This window comes from Hypanus sabinus, chromosome 30 (genome assembly GCF_030144855.1).
Source record: "Hypanus sabinus isolate sHypSab1 chromosome 30, sHypSab1.hap1, whole genome shotgun sequence".
Taxonomy (NCBI): Eukaryota; Metazoa; Chordata; class Chondrichthyes; order Myliobatiformes; family Dasyatidae; genus Hypanus; species Hypanus sabinus.
Genome location: NC_082735.1, coordinates 32,303,380 through 32,325,339, shown reverse-complemented (window position 1 = coordinate 32,325,339; position 21,960 = coordinate 32,303,380). Strand labels below are relative to the sequence as shown.

Genomic DNA, 21,960 nt, shown 5'->3' with positions numbered 1-21,960 from the left:
GGAGAAGGAAGGAGGGATAATTATATCTGAGGAAGAATGGATAATAATATGGAGGTATCAATGGAAGTGTACCAGTTCACAGAAATGGAGGGAATTTGGATGGAAAAACTTAATAAGATATTTTATTACATCCTCTCAGAAATCCCATTATGATAGTAACCTCCCTGTTTGCTGGAGAAATTGTGGAAATCAAAATGCAAATCATATCTTATTTTTTGGGACTGCCCTGTTATCAAAGACTATTGGAGGGGGATACACAATGCCCTACAAGACATCTTTAAATGTGAAATACCCTTAGAGAGTAAGACCATATATTTTGGATATATACCTCAAGAATGGTTGAAAGGAGATAATTATTTAATGAATATTCTGTTGGTGGGTGGTAAAAAGACTCTTACTAGGAAATGGATATCACAGGAGAGCCCAACTTTAAATGTATGGATGGAAATTACAATGGAAATTTACAAACTGGAGACGATAACAGCATCTGTTAATCATAAGCTGGAACAATTTGATTCATACTGGGAAAAATGGTTTAACTACATAATGCCTCATAGGCCTGATCTTATTCTCACAAATCAATGAATCTGTCGTTTAAAAAAAAATCACTCCCTACTTGTACATAGTTCTTTCCTTTTGCTTGTTTTTTCTTTCCACTCTTTTCTTTGTGTATACCTCAGATAACTACTATGTGGAGATTTGTGATATATATGTACAATGTCTGAAAATCATCTTATGGAAATGTTTGATGATGAACTTCAATAAAAAAGTAAATTACAAAAAAAAACCCCATAGGGCCCTAGGTTAAAATAAACCTGTGATGCCAGCCCTGTTCAAATGTTGAAATGATCTTGTGTGGCAAGTAATTCATTTTATTAACAGCTTTCTTTGTTTTCAAAGCTTCAATATTTTCATTAATTGAAAACTTTAAAAGTTTTATTTTATTTTAATCCCAAGTGTTAACGTTGTTTTTTTAAAAATATTTTCTCACTCCTTTTAGGCCCTAGATGAAGAGTATTTGAAGGTTGATGCACAGTTTGGTGGGATTGATCAGAGGAAAATATTCACCTTTGCAGAAAAGGTACTACTGTTATCAAAATATTTACAGTTATTTGAAATATTAAGCAGTTGCAGTATTGAATGTCTAACTGTGCTTGTCATATTGTTGTCATGTTTTATGAGCAAAGGTTGAGCAAGCAGGTTGGATGTGAAATTTATTAAGGCACATTAGTGTAGTGGTTACTTTACAATACCAGCAACCTGGGTTCAATTCCCACCCGCTGCCTGTACGTTCTTCCCATGACTGCGTGGATTTCCTCCAGGTGCTTAGATTTCCTCACACAGGCCAAAGATGTACTGGTTGGTAGATTGGTTGGTCATTGCAAATTGTCCTGTGATTAGGCTAGGATTAAATCCAGGGTTGCTGGCTGCCGTGGCTGGAAGAGCTTAGCACAGAAACCAACTCTGTCACAGGGAGAACGTACAAACTCCTTACTCTGCGCTGTATCTCAATAAATAACTTGGAGAATACACAAAATCTGCAGATGCTGGAAATTCAAACAACACACACAAAATGCTGGTGGAACACAGCAAGCCAGGCAGCATCTATAGGGAGAAGCGCTGTCAACGTTTCGGGCCGAGACCCTTCGTCAAGACTAACCGAAAGGAAAGATAGTAAGAGATTTGAAAGTAGTAGGGGGAGGGGGAAATGTGAAATGATAGGAGAAGACCAGAGGGGGTGGGATGAAGCTAAGAGCTGTAAAGATGATTGGCGAAAGTGATACAGAGCTGGAGAAGGGAAAGGATAATGGGACGGGAGGCCTAGGGAGAAAGAAGGGGGGAGGGGGGGAGCACCAGAGGGAGATGGAGAACAGGCAAACAACTAAATACTTCAGGGATGGGCTAAGAAGGGGAGGAGGGGCATTAACGGAAGTTAGAGAAGTCAATGTTCATGCCATCAGGTTGGAGGCTACCCAGCTGGTATATAAGGTGTTACTCCTCCAACCTGAGTTTGGATTCACCTTGTCAATAGAGGAGGCCATGGATAGACATTTCAGAATGGGACATCGAATTAAAATGTGTAGCCACTGGGAATTCCTGCTTTTTCTGGCGGACCGAGCGTAGATGCTCAGCGAAACAGTCTCCCAGTCTGCGTCGCGTCTCACCAATATATAAAAGGTCACACCGGGAGCACAGGATTCAGTATACCACACCAGCCGTCTCACAGGTGAAGTATCGCCTCACCTGGTAGGACTGTCTGGGCCCCTGAACGGTGGTGAGGGAGAAAGTGTAATGGCAGGTGTAGCACTTGTTCTGTTTACAAGGATAAGTGCCAGGAGGGAGATCAGTGGGAAGGGATGGAGTGGACGAGTGGACAAGGGAGTCGCGTAGGGAGTAATCCCTGTGAAAAGTAGAAGGAGGGGGAGAGGGAAAAATGTGTTTGGTACTGGGATCCCGTTGGAGGTGGCGGAAGTTACGGAGAATTATACGTTGGACCTGGAGGCTGGTGGGGTGGTAGGTAAGGACAAGGGGAACCCTATCCCAAGTGGGGTGGTGGGCGGATGGGGTGAGGGCAGATGTGCGGGAAATGGGAGAGATGCGTTTGAGAGCAGAGTTGATGGTGGACGAAGGGAAGCCCCTTTGTTTAAAAGAGGAAGACATCTCCTTCGTCCTGGAATGAAAAGCCTCATCCTGAGAGCAGATGCGGTGCAGACGGAGGAATTGTGAGAAGGGGATAGCCTTTTTGCAAGAGACAGGATGGGAAGTGGAATAGTCCAGGTAGCTGTGAGAGTCTGTAGGCTGATAGTAGATATCAGTAGACAGGCCGTCTCCAGAGATGGAGACAGAAAGATCAAGAAAGGGGAGGGAGGTGTCGGTAATGGACCAGGTAAATTTGAGGGCAGGGTGAAAGTTAAGGCAAAGTTAATGAAGTCAACGAGCTCAGCATGCGTGCAAGAGGCAGCGCCAATGCAGTCGTCGATGTAGTGAAGGAAAAGGGGGATGGATACCGGTATAGACTTGGAACATGGACTGTTCCACAAAGCCAACAAAAAGGCTGGCATAACTGGGACCCATACCGGTGCCCATGGCTACACCCTTGGTTTGGAGGAAGTGGGAGGAGCCAAAGGAGTAATTATTGAGAATAAGAACTAATTCTGCTAGACAGAGGAGAGTGGTGGTAGAGGGGAATTGGTTAGGTCTGGAATCCAAAAAAAAGCGAAGAGCTTCGAGACCATCTCGGTGGGGGATGGAGGTATATAGGGAAATATATAGGTCCATGGTGAAAATAAGACAGTGGGGGCCAGGGAGCTTAAAATCTTTGAAAAAATTCAAAGCATGAGAAGTGTCAGGAACATATGTGGGAAGAGATTGAACAAGGGTGGATAAGACAGTGTCAAGGTATGCAGAAATGAGTTCAGTGGGGCAGGAACAAGCTGAGACAATAGGTCTACCTGGACAGGCAGGTTTGTGGATCTTGGGTAGGAGGTAGAAACAGGAAGTGCGGGGTGTGGGAACTATGAGGTTGGTGGCAGTGGATGGGAGATCCCCAGAGCTGATAAGGTTGGTGATGATATAGGAGACAATGGCCTGGTGCTCCTTAGTGGGGTCATGATCAAGGGGTAAATAAGAGGAGGTATCAGAGAGTTGTCGCTGTGCCTCGGCCAGGTAGAGGTCAGTATGCCAGACAACAACAGCTCCCCCCTTATCAGCAGGTTTTATAGTGAGGTTGGGATTGGTGTGGAGAGCAGAGCGTTCGGAAGGAGTGAGGTTGGAATTGGAACAGGGTGTGGTGAAGTCAAGACAGTTGATGTCCCTTTGGCAATTAGCAATAAAGAGATCCAGAGCAGGCAGAAGACCAGAGTGGGGTGTCCATGAAGAGGAGGAGGGTTGAAGACGGGAGAAGGGGTCATCGGTGGGGGTAAGAGAGACCTTGTCAAAGAAGTAAGCTCGGAGACGGAACCTGCGCAAGAAGAGTTCAGCATCTCTTACTTGGAGAATAATTTGGTTTGCAAAGCTGTAAGAGCAGATCCAATGATCTGATTGGAACTGGCAAAGACTAGAATGTCCTCTTGTGCCAGAACAACTCTGTAAATATTAGGTTGCAAAAGCACATCCCAGAATTTAACTTCCAGTTTAAAAGTTGGAATTATTTACAGAATGATATTTGGGGGGTATCCTTTCAGAGGAGCATTTCAAATTTTGTGTTGCAATACAATTGATTTTCAGCTGAGTTCAACAGGAAATTTATGTATCTATTGGAAAAGTATGCATTTTTTTGTTCAGTTACATTAAGAATACCTTGTCATAGAAATCTGAATTTATAATCTAGGTTATTTCTCTAGTTCAAGATTTAGAGGGATGGGATTTGCTGCACCATCTGCAGCTGGCATCTCTCGTATAGGATGTTAAACCAGGATCCCACAATAAAACCTAAAACAATGGGTGATTCTTGGTGCCCTGATAAAGCTTTGTCCTCAATAAACTCCAACTAACATAATATTGCTGTTTTTTGAAAACCTGATATATGTAAACTGTTGACTGTGTTTCCAATGCTACAAGCATAATACCTCAGTTATTTTACTTGATCTAAAGTAATTTGTAATGATCTGTGCTTTATGAGACCAAGTGTCTGTTGGTCTTGCCAGAACTAGCATTCAATGTTATGAGTAATGCAGCTGGAGATGTCTGGATAGGTTATTAATTGCATATATTTTAAATCTTTAGAAATATTAATATCTTCTTGGAAAATGCAATTTTAAGATTCATTTGAAACGCTGAATATTCCCTATGTTATTGTTTCAAGATGCTGCTGCTTCAGTTGCTTCAAGGACCAAGCAAATGATGATAAAAATGTAAAACTTAAATAACTTAATTCAATGCACAGCAGTTGTTGATTTATAGAATGTGATGTCTAAAATGTAACAACTTCTTTCTCTTTGCATTTTCCTTGTACTTTTGAGACTATTCATTGGCTTAGTTTTTGATCACATTGTTAAACATGGAATTAATATATGATACCCTATGCTATTAATGTTGATATCTTGCTAGATCTGAATGACAACTCTTTAGATTACATAACTTCATTGATCATCTAAATCTAGAGTTATCACTTTATAAAATTTAACAGGATTAAACATAACTCGTAAGTAATCTATTAGTAATCTTCAGAGATACTTTGACGATAAAGCTTTCTAAACAACGTTGTCAGGATGATGCAAATGTTTTTTAAGATTATCAGTCCTCTCAGTTCAGGTGGACACCAACTTTTGGTTGCAGAATGCTAAAATCTTCAAGCAGTATCTGGATGTATTTAACTCTTAATTGTTCTTTCTTCAGTACCTTCCAGCTCTTGGGTATTCCAAGCGCATTCATTTAATGAACCCTATGGTCCCAGGCCTGACTGGAGGGAAAATGAGCTCCTCAGAAGAGGTATTGACTCTTGATTTCAATTTCTATTGTTCTGGATAATTTTACTAATTGAGAAACAAAATTGTAAATGCCCGTGGCTTGTTATAAATCATGACTAGATCGTCATCCAAAAATAAGAATAAAATTCAACAAGAAAGGGAAAGTAATGGCCCCAAGGTGATACAGGCTAATGATATCGTATCTAATGGGGAACATGTTCCCTAGGTGTCACCCTGATGTGTTTGGGGAATGGGATTAATGTGTTCACTCCAAACTGCATCATATACCTGAAGGATTAAATGGCTTCCATCTATGTCAGGAGAGAGTACGAAAGTCAGTGATGTTAAACTTTATTTATTTATTAAAATACAGCATGGAATTGGCCCTTCAAGCCATGCCGCCCAGCAAACCCTGATTTAACCCTAGCTTAATTACAGGTCAATTACAGTGACTAATTAACCTACCAACCAGTAGGCCTTTGGGCCGTGGGAGGAAACCGGAGCATCAGGAGCAAACCCAGGCAGTCACAAGAACATACAAACTCCTTACAGGCAGTGGCAGGAATTGAACCCAGGTCACTTGTACTGTAAATCATTGTGCTAACCGCTATGCTACCATGCCACTCAAATTGCCCTTAATGCTTAGAAAATGGATGTTGTGGTATGAATATCTGCTAATGTCTTGATTCTTAGAAAAAAATTCCTAGGATCTCACAAGATAGAAACCATTGAATGGGTAATCAGTCTATATATACTGTTAAGCCAGAATTTGATTCTGTAACAAGTCAGAAATGTAACAGAAATTTTAGAAGAAGATAGTGGTGTTATCATATTTATATACAAAAAGTAAAGCAAAAGACACAAAATACTGAATGTAATTGCTTTGGTAGTCACTTTGATAATGCAGTAAATGTTGCTTTTAGGAATCCAAAATTGATCTGCTTGATGACAGGAAAGATGTAAAAAAGAAGTTAAAAAAGGCGTTCTGTGAACCTGGCAATGTGGAGAACAATGGTGTTTTGTCCTTTGTGAGGCATGTCTTGTTTCCATTGTATGGAGGTGAGAATAAGTTATACTTCTGTTTCTGGCCAAAGATGATCACTGCCCTGTACTTGCAGAACTGAATGCTTTATCTGTCACAGTCACTTTATCTGATTGGTTAAGGATTGGTCCAGATTGAACGATAATAGAGATTGTGCCATTTCCACTTTGCATGGGCAGTGAATTTCCCATGCAGAATGCCATTGGTGTTACCTAGCAAATGCCAGCCTTGTACAACAAATTGAGTCAAGCCATTTGCCAAACATTTCCAAAGAAAATATATCAATTAAAAGATCAAAAGGCTTAAAATGTTGATTAGAATAAGACTGAGGGTTGAGATTAAGGATTAAAGATTTTAAAGATCGAAACATACAGTGAAATGTGTCATTTGTGTCAACAACCAGAACAGTCTGAGGGCAAGCAGCAATTGTCACCATGCTTCCGGTGCCAAAATGGCATGCCGATATCTTACTAACCCTAACTTGTATGTCTTTGGAATGTTGGAGGAATGGGAGCACCTGGAGGGAACCCACATTGAATGTACAAACTTCATACAGCCAGCATTGGGAATTGAACCCCAGTCAAGGGCAGTGGAATGGGTTGTGCTAACAGCTACGCAACCATGCCACCTGAGAGCTTTAGGAAGCAGAATGTTTAACTGGGAAGTCATGAGGAGAAATTAAATGTAAGAGTAACCAATGAGGGAAATTTGAGAAAGTATTGTACGGGCTATGGGGCATGCAAAGGGAGGTGAAATTGTGAAGAGTAATGATGTTGGCAGCATTAAATATTCGGTGTAGTTTTTCTGGAAAAGATTCAAATGTGTGGAGTGTGTAAGACCTTAAGGCATAAGGGCAGAATTAGGCCAATTGGCCCATCGAGTCTGCTCTGCCATTTTATCGTGGTTGATTTACTATCCCTCTCAACTACATTCTCTTGCCTTCGCCCTGTAACCTTTGATGCTCTGACTAACCAAGAACCTATCAACCTCTGCTTTAAATACACTCGATGACTAGGCCTCCACAGCTCTCTCTGGCAGCCAGGTTTTTAGTCTCCCTCTTATATGCTGATTTGGCCTATGGCAGTGGTGCCGTTAGCAAACTTGAACATAGCATTGGTGCTGCGCTTAGCCACACAGTCATAACTGTAAAGCAAGCAGAGCAGGGGGCTAAGCATACCTGTGCTGATGCAGATCATGGTGAAGATGTTACTGCCTATCTGAACCAGTTGGGGTCTGCAAGTGATCCAATTGCACAAGCTGGTATTGAGGCCAAGGTCTTGAAGCTTATTGTTTAGTTTTGAGGGGATGATAGTATTGAATGTTGAGCTGTAGTTGATAAAGAGCATCCTAATATCTTTGCTTTCCAGGGGTGATTGGAAAGCCAATGAAATGGCATCTGCTGTGGACCTGTTGTGGTGGTTAGCAAATTGGAGTGGGTCCAAGTCACGTCTCAGGCAGGAGTTAATAGGTTTCATTACCAACCTCTCAAAACATAACAGTGGACAATAGTTATTGAGGCTGGTTACCATGTTCTTCTTAGGCACTGGTAAAATTGAAGCCTGCTTGAAGCAGGTGAGTATCTCAGACTGCTGAAGTGAGAGGTTAAAGATATTGGTGAACATTCCAGCCAGTTGATTAGTATAGGTCTTTTGTACTTGGACAGGTCTGTCATCTGGGCAGAATAATTTCTGTGGGTTCACCATCCTGGAGGATGTTCTCATGTCTGCTTCAGACTGAAATCACAGGGTCACTGAAGGGTTGTTGGAGTTCATGGAGATTCCTGCATGTCTTGATGGTCAAAGTGAGCATAAGAGGCATTGAACTCATCTGAAAGCGAAGCCTTGTTACCTATATTGCTTGGTTTCACTTTGTAAGAGGTGATTGCATTCAAGCCCAGCCACAGCTATTGAGCAACCTTCAATGATTGAAGTTTAGTTTGGAATTGCCACTCTACCTGTGAGATGGCTTTCTGGATATCATACCTGGACCTCTTGTATCTTGGTCACCAGACCTGAGTGCTACTGATCTGGCCCTCAGCAGATTGCAGATTTCATGGTTCATCCAGGGCTTCTGGATGGGGAAGCTTGAATGATTTTGTGGGCGACACACTAGTCCACGATTGTTCTTATGAAGTCCATGATGCCCGTGGTGTGTTCTTTCAGATCCTCTAATGGCCCGGTTCACTGACTGGAAGCAATCCTGTCACTGTTTCTCTGCCTCCCACAAAGACCTCTTTGTTGTTCTGAGAGCTAAAGGGCCTTGTCTTTAGCCTCTATCTGCGTGCAGGTAGGAGAAGGGCAGCCAAGTGATCAGATTTCCCAAGATGTGGTCTGGGCATGGAACGTTGGGTATTCCTTATCGTAGTATAGCAGTGGTCTAGTGTGTTGGGATGTCTGGTGGTGTAGATTATATGTTGATAGTTATTGGACAGAGATTTCTTCAAACAAGCCTGATTGAAGTCCCTTGACTATGATTTGAAATGTGTCAGGGTGGACTATTTTTTGTTTGTTGATGGCAAGATGCATTCATGTCTGATTACAGTTGGCCATTTGCGGTAACGATCAGGGAGAACTTCCTTGTTAAAGAGAACAGTTGGCACTTAATTATGAGATGTTTCAGGTTGGAGGAACTAGAGTATGACACATCCCTCTGTGGTACGAGCACCACAGTGAATTTATCATGAAAGACACACTCCTATCTTCTGCCTTTTCTGAATCTGCAGTTCAGTCCAAGTTGTGAATTGGTGAAGCCTTCAGGTTTGATTGCTGTATCTGGTATGTTCAAAATAGGTCTCCTTTTTTCCAGCTCTTGGCCTCTGCCAATCTTCTGTTGATGCTCGTATCTTTCCTGTAATTTTATCTTATTAAGTAGCTTCGTGTGTGGTACCATGTCAGAGACCTTCTGAAAATCTAAGTAAACAACATCCACTGACTCTGCCTATATGTACTGCATGTTATTTCCTCTATTTGTCAGACAAGATTTTCCCTTAAGGAAACCATGCTGACTTTGGCCTACTTTATCATGTGCCTCCAAGTAGCACGAAACTTCATTCTTAATGGATACCCACTTCTTCCTAACCATTGAAGTCAGGCTATCTTGCCTATAATTTATTTTCTTCTGCCTCCCTCCCTCCCTTTCAAAGAGTGGAGTGACATTTGCAGTTTTCCAGTCCTCTGGAACCATTCCAGAATCTCATGATACTTGAAAGTTCATTACTAATGCACCCACAATCTCTTCAGCTATGTCTTTTGGAACCCTGGGGTATTGTCCATCTGGTCCAAGTGATCTCCTTAGTAACGGCAACTACACTCACTTCTGCCTCTCTGACACAGTCAAATTTCTGGCATACTGCTAGTATCTTTCACAATAAAGACTGATGTAAAATGTAGTGAGATGGGACAGCAGGTTCAAACATTGATAAGTGCGTTTGATATAGTGATCAGCCGTTATTTAATTTCCAAAAACATTTGACACTACTCCTTTTGGGACATGAGTGTCAATTTGAAGAATAGCCGGGGAGCAGTAAATCTCCAATGTACAGAAAGTATTGTTCAAGCGGTTGGCGGTGATCTAAGATGCAACATATCTCCAAGTGCTTCCTCTACCTCCAGAAATAAATTTCTAATTTTTCCTTTTCTTATCTTTCAAGTACTTTTTTTTTGCTCCTCCACTCTGTGCACTTTTCTGTACTTGCATTGCAATAGGGTAGAATTTGCAACTTGCCAGAAAGATTTACAAACTTGCCTGATAAAATCTTGGCTTGAAGGTTGGTGGGTGGGACCCTAGTCTGATACTGCATGGCAGGGTCCTAGTTAGATGTAGAAGTTCATACAGTGCAATCAAAGTGAGCTACTTTCATTAAAAAAAACTTCCATTCACAGAAACATTCTTACTCTTCAATTCAGCTGTAAGTGTATCTGAATGCTTCAGATTTCCAAAAACGATTCATTCGTTGTTATGTGATGTGTCATATAACGTGGGTGATCATGGTCTTTCCATGATCATGTTGTTCTTGGCAAATTTTTCTCCAGAATTGGTTTGCCATTTCCTCCTTTTTTTACAAGACGGGAGACCCCAGCCATTACCAATTCTCTTCAGAGATTGTCTGCTTGACTTCAGTGGTCACCCAGTCAGGATTTGTGACGCGTACCAATTGCTCGTACAATCATCCACCACCTGCTCCCACAAAACCATTACAAATTATTAAAATGTTGTCATTAGTTTTTTAGAAAATTAAATGCATCTGGTGCACTGATGTTTTAAAAAATTTAGATCATTTTCCCAAAATTCATTGGAATTGTTTTCCTCTAGAGTTTTTGCTATGCCTACTCCCATGCAGCGCAGGTTCCTTGGACAGTTTCCCTACCCAAAGAGGAGTCATTGCTCCAATGAACTACAGCTTCGGCACACTGTCCATCAAGACTCCCATCTACACCAACACCTTGATTGCCACATTCACATTTACTGAAACACTGATGTAGGTGTCAATTACACAAGATAATATTAATCAATTCTTGATAATGTTCTCAACATTTCCTCATGAAATCTGGACTACTATGTCGCTTACCAAGTCTTTCACAGAATTCAGAAAGTTGCCATTGCACTTCAGTTATTTTATCCTAGGAATTAACAGGGTGGATATTGAGATGACTTCATGGTGGAAGAGTCACAAACAAGGGGTTATGGCAGCAAAATAAGTGAGAAAATTAGATGCACATACATTTCTTCTCTCAGGAGGTAACAAATTACTGGAATTCCTAGCACCAGAGGGTGGTTGAGGCCATATTATTGGATGTATTAAGCTGTCTGTAGATATTTGAAAGATCAAGGAATTGAGAGCTATGGGAAACTGGTACAGAAAAGGAGTTACAATCAAAGGTAGCTCAGCCAATTTCATATGGAATGGAGGCCCACTTTTCCTATTGTGCTTTTATATGCTTTGTATTGCACCTGTGACTGGAAGAACGGGAAGTTTAATTTTGAATGACTAAAGGGATTTGCTATTGCAATATTATATGTCAGTCAAAACTTAGAGCAAGTGTCTTTTTTTGTGCCATTGACCAATACCATTAATCAAGGGTTCTGTGGACCCAGGTCAGGAACCCCTGACTTAGAGGATAGTTGATGTATACATTATTTATTTTTAAACTCTAGTTTTATTTCTGTTCAACTGCAATAAAATGTATTTTTTTCTGCTCTCTTTCAGAATTTGTAGTTTTGAGAGATGAAAAGTGGGGTGGTGAGAAGACCTATGTAGAATATGATCAACTTGAAAGTGACTTCCGTGATCAAGTAATTTAACAGTAATTCTTGTAATATTAACAAAGATTATTAAACTTGTTACTTTGTGGTATTTCAAGATATAATTTTGGATATATCTTGTTGTGAATACTTAATTTAACTATGCTTGTTATAGAAGGAGACAACAGAGAAGTATAGCACAGAGGGGCCCTTCAGCCCATCTAGTCCATGCCCCTACCATCCATGTACCTATCCAAACTTCTCCTAAACATTGAAATTGAGCTTGCATGCACCGCTTGTGCTGGCAGCTCATTCCACACTCTCACGACCCTCTGAGTGAAGAAGTTTCTCCTAATGTTCTCCTTAAACTTTTCATCTTTCACCTTTAACCCTGTTTGTAGACCCACCTAATACCTGCTGATATTAACTCTATTTATACCCTACATAATTTTCTGTACCTTTGTCAAATCTCCTCTCAATCTTCTACATTCTAAGGATTACAGTCCTAACCTATTAAATCTTATCTTATAACTCAGGTCCTCCAGACCCAGCGACATCCTTGTAAATTTTCTCAGTACTCTTTCAAACTTGTTTACATCTTTTCTGTAGGTTGGTGACCAAAACTGCACACAATATTCCAAATTAGGCCTCACCAACATCTTATACAACTTCACCATAACACCTCATCTCCTGTACTCAATACTTTGATTTATGAAGACCAAAGTGCCAAAAGCTTTCTTTATGACCTATCTACCTGTGACACCGCTTTCAATGAATTATGGACCTGTATTCCCAGATCCCTTAGTTCTACCACACTCCTCAGTGCCCTACCATTCACTGTGTGAGACCCAACCTTCTGTGAAGCTTGCTCATTGATGTCTACTGCTCCTGAAGCTGCAATTTAATTCCTGTTTAGAGTTTGGCAGGTGCAGTGTTAGTTGCATGAATATCCACTTTTAGTTAGTATTTATGTGTATTAATAGATTAAATCATTTTCTCCTCAGACTATCCATCCTGGGGACCTGAAGAATTCTGTGGAAGTCATGTTAAATAAGCTGTTGGACCCAATCAGGAAAAAGTTTCAGACTCCAGAGATGCAACAACTAATCCAAGAAGCTTATCCTGTGCCTAAGAAGCAACCCAGTGAGTAGAGTTTAGTCAAATTGATTCTTTGCCTTATTTAACAGGAAGGAAACAAGTTAATTGTAACACATACAAACAAGGTGGATGATCTCAGCTGATCGGGCAGCATCCGTTGAAATGAGCAGTCAATGTTTGGGGCCGAGACCCTTTGTCAGGACTGCAGAAGGAGGGGGCAGGAGCCCCATAAAGAAGGTGTGGGGAGGGTGGAAAACCAATCAGAGGAAAGATCAAGGGATGGGGGGGGAGAGAGACAGGAGAGGTAATTAATTGGTGGCAGGGGAAGGGATTGATTGAAAGCTGTTAGAATTTTAACACAGAATAATAACACCTGGTATAATAGAAGAAGGAACCTGCAGACCCGGAATCGGGTGAGTAAATGACTTGAGGAGAAATTGGTTGGGGTGGTAAAAGTGCATGTGAATTCCTAATGTTCATTTAGTACCATCACAAGAGACCAATGTCATCCTCATTATAGCTTAGCCTTATGATTAATTTCAACTAATATGTCTAGAATGTAATTGATTCATTGGAGCATTTCTGCAAGTCAAAGTTGAAGAATAAAAGTGAAAGCATTTTTGTCTTGAGTCCTTCCTGATTCGGAACATAGGCGTGAGTTTGAAGACACAAGAGACTTTAATTACTGGAATTCAGAGCAAATAACAAGCTACTGGAGGATCTTGCTGGGTTGGGCGGTGCTAGGTGGATGAGTCTGTTTCACCCCTCCCTTTCGCCTCTTTATACCGACTGCCACTCTTCGTCCTGATGTAGAAGTTTGACCTGGAGCACCAGCTATCCCTCTGCGTCCACCGATGCTCCTCAACCCACAGAGGTCTTCCAGCAGTTTTTTCCTGTTCTCTATTTATGGAAATGATTTTCTGCCAGTATTATTTTTGAAGGAGCATAACTTTGAACAAATCTTAACAAAAGGTGTGTATTTTCAAGTCGCCTTTCTCCAATTCAACTTCCAGAGGGAGCTCCCAAAGGACCAGCTGTTGATGATGTTGACATTAGGCCTTCTAGGCTTGACATTCGAGTTGGAAGGATTATCAGTGTGGCGAAGGTAAGTTAGAAGCACAGTGGACTTCTAGCTATCACTGAAATGTGCCCCTTCTTTACCTTTCTATCAGGTATATGGCACTGCCTTCAATAATTGGTTGCTGGGACAATCAAGTGACTGCTATATTAGATCAGTATTGTCGTTGTGAAGTGTTAGGTACAAGAAGTATACTTTGTCCATGTTGTATCTGATATGGATTTCTGGACTTGTCCTGTATACAAAAATGAAAAGTTCTTACTTTCAAGCATAGTTAAGCTTTTAAGTTGAGAACATAGATCCAGAAAATACTGCAAATGTAGCAAGCTTTCGATTCAGCCAGGTTTTTTTTTCCCTGTCATTTTGTCTCAGGTCTGGAAGGTTTTTGAAAGGAAGCAGTTCCATTGTTTTTCAATTTGCTAAGAATACAGTTATACAGAAATATATGCATATCCACTTAGTAAAATAGGCATTTATACTCTGTTCCTCACCTGAAATAACTGCCTGGAAGTTCAGAACACAAACACACAAGCCCAAAATTTGCTGGTTGAGTTTCATTGATTGGGGCAGGCTATGCTCCAAAGCTGAAGGCTTCTGGAAACCCTGCAAGTTCATCTCCTTAACTTTCAAATAAATGGGCTTACTTTCCCAGGTCTGGTTTGACCTGTACAAACAAAGTTCTAGACAGCTATGATAGTTAATAAAGCTTGTGGGCATGGTTATGCTGCTTCGTATACTAGGGTTTATTCTAGTCTGCCCACTGTACAGTGTTCTGACACATGAAAGCCTCGGCAGTCTGAATTGGAACAGAACTCACTAGTGAATCAATGTTGGCAGACCCATGAAAGGTTTGCATGGTTTAGTTGACTCACTTTCCCTGATTGTCTAGAAGTGTAGTTTAAATTACTTTTCCCTCCTTTTTCTTTATAGTTTTAATTTTTTCTCTTCATTGCTTGGGCTCTTTTGACTTGCAATAATCTTCTTTCTTAAAACCAGTTCTAACTTAGAGAACCTGCAATACTTCCCTGACCTTTTGACTATTTTAATTCTTCTGACTGTCAGCTTTGTTGACATTCCAGCTTCTGTAGAATACATTAATCTTCTTTTTACTTGTATATCTTTTCCTTTCTCAAGGAAAGCTAACAATTCCACTTCGCTGTTTACTGAAAAAAATAATCACTGCCATCCATTCTTTAATGAAAGATTATTCTTTCCCCCTTTCACCGCAAATATCAATGACCTTTCTGAAGTACTTTCAGCATTACATACTATTATTGCCTAATATCAAATGTTATCTCCTAGCTGTGACTGTTTTCACACTTCATTTATCAAGAAGGCTTGATAATGTTCCTTCTCATGATATCCAACATTATGTACTTTGAGCTTATTTTTAGGCAGTTTACTTTAGAGACTCTAAATTTAGCACTAAGAATTTCTTAATATGGCCTTGCCTCTAGATACACTGTTAATTCCCTTACTGTATTAATTTTCAATTGTATATCATAATAAACTAGCCTAATGCATGATTCCTGGTACGATCTTTTAAAAACCTTAAGGTTGTCGAAGAAATTGTTTATTATCAATTGTATTTTGTTTACCCTAGCATCCTGATGCAGAGAGTCTGTACGTGGAGAAAGTGGACATTGGAGAAGCAGAGCCACGGACGGTTGTTAGTGGGTTAGTGCAGTACATTTCTGCTGAGGAGCTCCAGAATCGAGACGTGGTATTGCTATGTAATCTGAAGCCACAGAAGATGCGAGGAATTGAATCTCAAGCCATGTTGCTTTGTGCGTCCATGTGAGTAGGATTTTTCCCCCAATAATTAGAGTTTAAAAGCATTATAAACCCTAGCTTGACGGCTACATTATACATTTTTGATAAAGAACAGACTGACTGCAAAATAATAAAATGTGTAGTTATCTGGTAACATTAACGTTTTGCTGCTGCTTTATACTTCACCAGCTGTTAGTTTTATAATCAGAATTTCAGAATGTATAATATTAAATTAACACCGCAAGGTTCAGGAACAGTTACTACCTCAGCCATCAGGCTCTTGAACCAATGGCGATAATTTCGCTCAACTTCACTTGCCCCAATCACTGAAATGTTTGCACAGACAATGGATTTGCTGTCAAGGGCTCTTTGTCTCATGTTCTCGATATTTACTGCTTGCTTGCTTATTTATTTATTATTTTATTTTGTATTTGCTTAATTTGTTGATTTTTGCACTCTGGCACTCTGGTTGAATGCCCATGTTGGGTGGTCTTTCTTTGATAGTGTTTTGGTTATTGTTGTATAGATTTATTGGGTATGCCCACAAAGAAATGAATCTCTGGGTTGTAATGGGTCATGTAAGAACTCTGATAATAAATTTACTTTGAACTTGAATTTTAAATACATAGTCAAATAAATCCATCTATGGAATCTATATCTTTCATTCTATGTGAAAGATACTTCCATTGCTTCTGTTCAGCTTTTCATACCTTATCTACAGATATTTTTATAAAGTAATAACTGTTCAAAAAGCTTCCCCCCCCCATTATTTTTAGCTGAATTAGACTTAGTATTAATTAATTTATTTTACACGTGTGCTTTTTAATCTGTGGAATTAATTCAGTTATGCATTTTGTTTTGCATTAGCTTCATTTTAACTTCTGTTTTGATTATTGAACAGTTTTATGGCAGTTTAATAATAGAAGCTTTTTATTTTAATAGGTTTATTAATAACTTTTCAATTCAATAAAGATCCCAAAAATGTTTTCAAAATGAAAAAAGCTTTTTGTGCAATTTTAACATTTATTGAGGATAATAATTTGCTTTTGTCTATTCTATACCAACAAGTTTTTAAAAAAATTATTGTGATTTCTGTTAGAAGTTTTCTGATGACTGCCATAGTTGGATGCATCAGCAGGGGAGATGAGGCTGAGTACAGGGCTACGGTGAGAAACTTTGTCACATGGTGCGAGCAGAATTATCTGCAGCTTAATGTGAAAAAGACTAAGGATCTGGTGGTGGACCTGAGGAGGGCTAAGGCACCGCTGACCCCTGTTTCCATCCAAGGGGTCAGTGTGGACATGGTGGAGAATTACAAATACCTGGAGATATGAATGGACAATAAACTGGATTGGTCAAAGAACACTGAGGCTGTCTACAAGAAGGGTCAGAGCCGTCTCTATTTCCTGAGGAGGCTGAGGTCCTTTAACATCTGCCGGACAATGCTGAGGATGTTCTACAACGCTGTGGTGGCCAGTGCTATCATGTTTGCTGTTGTGTGCTAGGGCAGCAGGCTGAGGGTAGCAGACGCCAACAGAATCAACAAACTCATTCGTAAGACCAGTGATGTTGTGGGGGTGGAACTGGACTCTCTGACGGTGTTGTCTGAAAAGAGGATGCTGTCCAAGTGGCATGCCATCTTGGATAATGACTCCCATCCACTCCATAATGTACTGGTTAGGCACAGGAGTACATTCAGCCAGAGACTCATTCCACCGAGATGTAACACTGAGTGTAATAGGAAGTCATTCCTGCCTGTGGCCATCAAACTTTACAACTCCTCCCTCGGAATGTCAGACACCCTGAGCCAATAGGCTGATCCTGGACTTATTTCCACTTGGCATGATTTACTTATTATTTAATTATTTAGGGTTTTATATTGCTATATTTCTTCACTATTCTTGGATGGTGCGGCTGTAACGAAACCCAATTTCCCTCGGGATCAATAAAGTGAGTCTGTCTGTCTAGGTTTCCTTCCTCACAGTCACTTTCTTTTTTTTTTCTTTTTTTTTAATTAGTTTTTTTATACATTTTACAAATTAAAAAACCCCAAATCACAATGAGGAACATTAATACAGCGCAAAATTAAGCATACAATGACAATATGATACGAAGAAAGAGAATTTTTAAAAAAAGCACCTAAATTGAAGACAAGTAAACTTAGTATCCTCCCCAAGCCCCACAACACACAAAAAAAAACTCCAGACCAACCACAACACAATATAGAGAATATAAATCAGGACAATTAAACTCCCAGACTGTGAATACACTTAGCAACAGAGGATAATAATGCCTACTACCAGAAAAAAAAAGGCAGCTGAAAGTAAGGGACCGAAAAGAAAAAAAACCCTATTCAAGAGGAAGGTCATGAAAGTACTCGATAAAAGGTCCCCAGCCCTTATGGAACTTTAGGTCCGAATTAAGAACTGAATAATGAATTTTTTCGAGGTCCAAGCAGGCCATAATGTCGTTAAGCCAATGAGCATGAGTGGGCGGGGCAGCATCTCTCCATCTAAGGAGGATCAAGCATCTAGCCAGGAGAGAGGCAAAGGATAATATTCGACATTTGCTCGGACTCAGACGTAAATCTGTCTCGCCCCAGAAACCGAACAAAGCAAATAAGGGGTTTGGTTCTAGGTGCTGATTCAGAATATACGATAACGTAGTGAAGACATCTTTCCAAAATTTCTCCAAGCTAGGACAGAACCAGTACATATGAATGAGAGAGGCCTCGCCCCTCTTGCATTTATCACAGAGCAGACTAATGTCAGGGTAGAATCGAGATAGTTTAGCTTTAGACATATGGGCTTATAAAATCGAGATAGTTTAGCTTTAGACATATGGGCTTATAAAATCTTAAACTGTAAAAGGCAATGGCGAGCACAAACAGAGGTTGAGTTAACCGATTTGAGAATCGAGTCCCAGCTATCATCAGATAAGGAGGTATTTAGATCCTGCTCCCATGCCATTTTAATTTTATCCACAGGGGCCCGTTGTAAGGCTGCTAATTTATCTCGAATAATTGATATTAAACCTCTACCTAGTGGATTAATGGAAAGAAATAAGTCCATAGCATTTTTCGCAGGCATTTCAGGAAAGTTAGGAATTAAAGGAACAATAAAGTGTCTAATTTGGAGATATCTAAAAAAATTAGCATTGGGCAGATTGAACTTAACAGAGAGCTGCTGAAAAGAAGCGAAGCGATTATCAATGAAAAGATCTTCAAAATGTCTAATGCCCTTCCTATACCAAACGTGGAATGCTGAATCGTACGTAGTAGGTAAAAAAAAAAGGTGATTATGTACGACAGGGCTGGAAACGGAAACCAACCATGGAAACCATAGCATTTCCTAAACTGAGCCCATATACACAAAGTGTGTCTAACAAGAAGATTAGCTATTAATCTGGACAGACTACTAGGGAGTGCAGAGCCAAGAAGTGCAGAGATAGATAAGTCTTTAGTGGAGCTCAACTCCATTGCCACCCAGTTAGGGCACTCGGGTTGGCCATGGAAGAAAGACCAAAAGGTAGCACAACGTATATTAGCTGCCCAATAATATAAACGAAAGTTAGGTAAAGCCATGCCACCCTCTTTTTTACATTTTTGGAGATGGATTTTATTAATTCTAGAGCGCTTATTCTTCCACAGATATGACAAAATAATAGAGTCTAAGGAATCAAAAAAAGATTTAGATCAAATGCTTTCTCCGCATCGAGGGAAATAACACATTCAGGAATCCCAGTTGGAGGTGAGTATAAGAGATTAAATACATACCGAATGTTAAAAAAAGGGAGACGGTTTTTAATAAAACCTGATTGGTCATTAGAGATAATGGAGGGAACAACGGTTTCTAATCTATGAGCCAAAACTTTAGCTAAGATCTTTACGTCAACATTGAGCAAAGAAATCGGCCTATAAGAGGAACACTCTGTTGGGTCTTTGCCCTTTTTTAATAGAAGAATAATAGATGCCTCATTGAAAGAGGGTGGCAATTTGCCGTAATTAAATGAGTCAGATAATACTGAGAATAACTGAGGAGAAAGAAGTGAAGAGAATGATTTATAAAATTCTACGGGGAACCCATTAGGTCCAGGAGATTTCCCTGAGGACAGTGCAGAAATTGCAAAAGATATTTCTTCTGATGATATAGGCGCATTAAGTTTGGCTTTAAAATCAGATGAAAGTAAAGGAATATTCAGATTCTTTAAAAATTGATCAGCAGAGATGTTGTCATTCAAAGATTCAGAGGAATAAAGCCGAGAATAAAAATTTTTAAATGCGTCATTATTTTCTAAATGATCCGATGTAAAGTCTCCGTTCTCCTTCCGGATCTTTGTAATATGTTGTTTGGCTTTGGAACGCCTCAGCTGATTGGCTAGAAATTTACCAGACTTATCCCCATGAATGTAAAAGCGACTCTTGCTTTCGAAAAGTTGGCGTTCGACAGGTTGAGTAGATTAAATTTAGTTTGGAGTTCAACACGCTTCTTGTATAGTTCAGGGTTCTTAGTTTGAGCATATAGTTGATCCAGTTTTTTAATCTGGTTAATGAGGTCTAATCGATCTGCACAGGATCTTCTGTTGAGATTTGCTGTGTAAGAGATTATTTGACCCCTCAGATATGCTTTCGTGGCATCCCAGACAATCTGGGATGATACTTCAGGTGATGTGTTAGTGTTAAAGTAAAAGGTTATCTGATCCTTAATAGATTTTTAAAAAATCATCATCCGATAATAAAGTTGAATCAAACCGCCAGTGTTTTTCCCTCTGAGGGAGACCAGGAAAGTTCAGAGAGAGAGTAATTGGGGCATGGTCAGAAATCAGTATACTCTGATCGTCACAAGAGTAGGCAAATGGAATAAGTTGGTTATCGAGTAAGAAATAGTCAATTCTAGTGAAGGTATGGTGAACATGTGAAAAAAAAGAATAATCTCTCTCAGTAGGATGAAGGAAACGCCATATATCAGAGATACCAAAATTAGAGAGAAACGATTGGATAGCTAAGGCAGATTTAGTAGGTGATCTGGTAACAGAGGACGATCGATCCAGATTAGGATCTAACCAACAGTTGAAGTCACCACCCAGTATAAGAGAGTATGAGTTTAAGTCTGGTAGTGAGGAAAATAAGCATTCAAAAAAGTTAACATCATCAAAGTTGGGGGCATACAGGTTTGCTAGTACAACTTTAGTGTTATATAGTTTACCAGAAACAATAATAAAACGGCCATTTGTATCATATTTTATTATGGAGTTCAAAAGGAATATTTGAGTTAATAAGAATGGAGACTCCCCTAGCTTTAGCGGCAAAGGATGAATGAAAATGCTGACCCGCCCACTTTGACAGAAGCTGGGAGTTATCAAAACTACGAATATGAGTTTCTTGAAGGAAAGCAATGTCAGCTTTGAGTTGTTTAATATGTGAGAATACCTTCCTCCTTTTAACAGGGTGATTCAATCCCTTTACATTCCAGCTCACGAATTTAAGTGCACTAGCCATTACCAATTACTAATGCATAAAAGGCAGCAGGCATATAAAAAGTCAAGCAATACAATAGCAGTCTGGGAGCAGAAATGTAAACATAGATTTGTGAAAGCAAAACATAAACATGTCCTGAGCAATAAAGAAAAACAATAAATACAGTGAGTGATGTTGGAACTGGAAAACCCACCCCACGCACACAACCCAAAACTAGACGGCTACCAAAAAAAGCAGCTAGCGCTACCAAAAAAATTAACCCAAATATAACTTCCAGATCTGTGTCATTAACAGCAGTTCCGTATAAATATTATAGCAAATAGTAACTAATTTATGCACTAGAAAACATAACTACAAATTGGAACATCTTCTGCGGAAATATAAAACTTAATAGAGAAAATCGGAAGAAAACCAAAATTAACCTACCCGCGAAAAATTATGGAAGAATAAAGTAAGAGAAAGGGAAAAAAAAGAAAAAAAAAAGGGAGGAAGGGGAAAATTATAGATTCAAGAAGAGTACTTATCAACCATTTACAGAGAGGAAAAAAAATCATAGACTTAAAAAAAAAGTGAAAAAAAATAATAAATTAAAAAAATAAAAAATAATCAGCAGTTAAACTGTGAACCAACAGACAGGGAGGCCTTTAATAAAGACTTCAAACCTCCAAAACAAGTTAGAGTCAATTGTAGAACTCTCTAGATAAAGTTATACAAGAATAAAATAGATTACACAAGTACTATTTAAACGTCCATAGGGAAACATTAAGCACAGAATGTCTATTTAAAAAAGACACACCAAATCCAGGGAGAGATTGTCAACAGCCCTTAGAGTTTCAATAAATAA

The 21,960-nt window shown here is 39.6% G+C and overlaps 1 protein-coding gene across 2 annotated transcripts in view; it reads left to right on the top strand.

Annotated features, from left to right (window-relative positions):
- The window catches only part of yars1 (tyrosyl-tRNA synthetase 1), a 64,253-nt gene that overhangs the window by 25,653 nt on the left and 16,640 nt on the right, over positions 1-21,960 (top strand). The window contains exons 6-13 of one of the 2 annotated variants that reach the window (XM_059954608.1): positions 1,001-1,081; positions 5,338-5,430; positions 6,332-6,467; positions 11,657-11,742; positions 12,696-12,834; positions 13,803-13,894; positions 15,471-15,664; positions 19,290-19,389. In XM_059954608.1, coding sequence (XP_059810591.1) covers positions 1,001-1,081; positions 5,338-5,430; positions 6,332-6,467; positions 11,657-11,742; positions 12,696-12,834; positions 13,803-13,894; positions 15,471-15,664; positions 19,290-19,365 — 897 coding nt within the window. In that variant the 3' untranslated portion in view covers positions 19,366-19,389. The remainder of the gene's footprint in view (positions 1-1,000; positions 1,082-5,337; positions 5,431-6,331; positions 6,468-11,656; positions 11,743-12,695; positions 12,835-13,802; positions 13,895-15,470; positions 15,665-19,289; positions 19,390-21,960) is intronic. The other variant, XM_059954607.1, reaches the window with a different exon arrangement.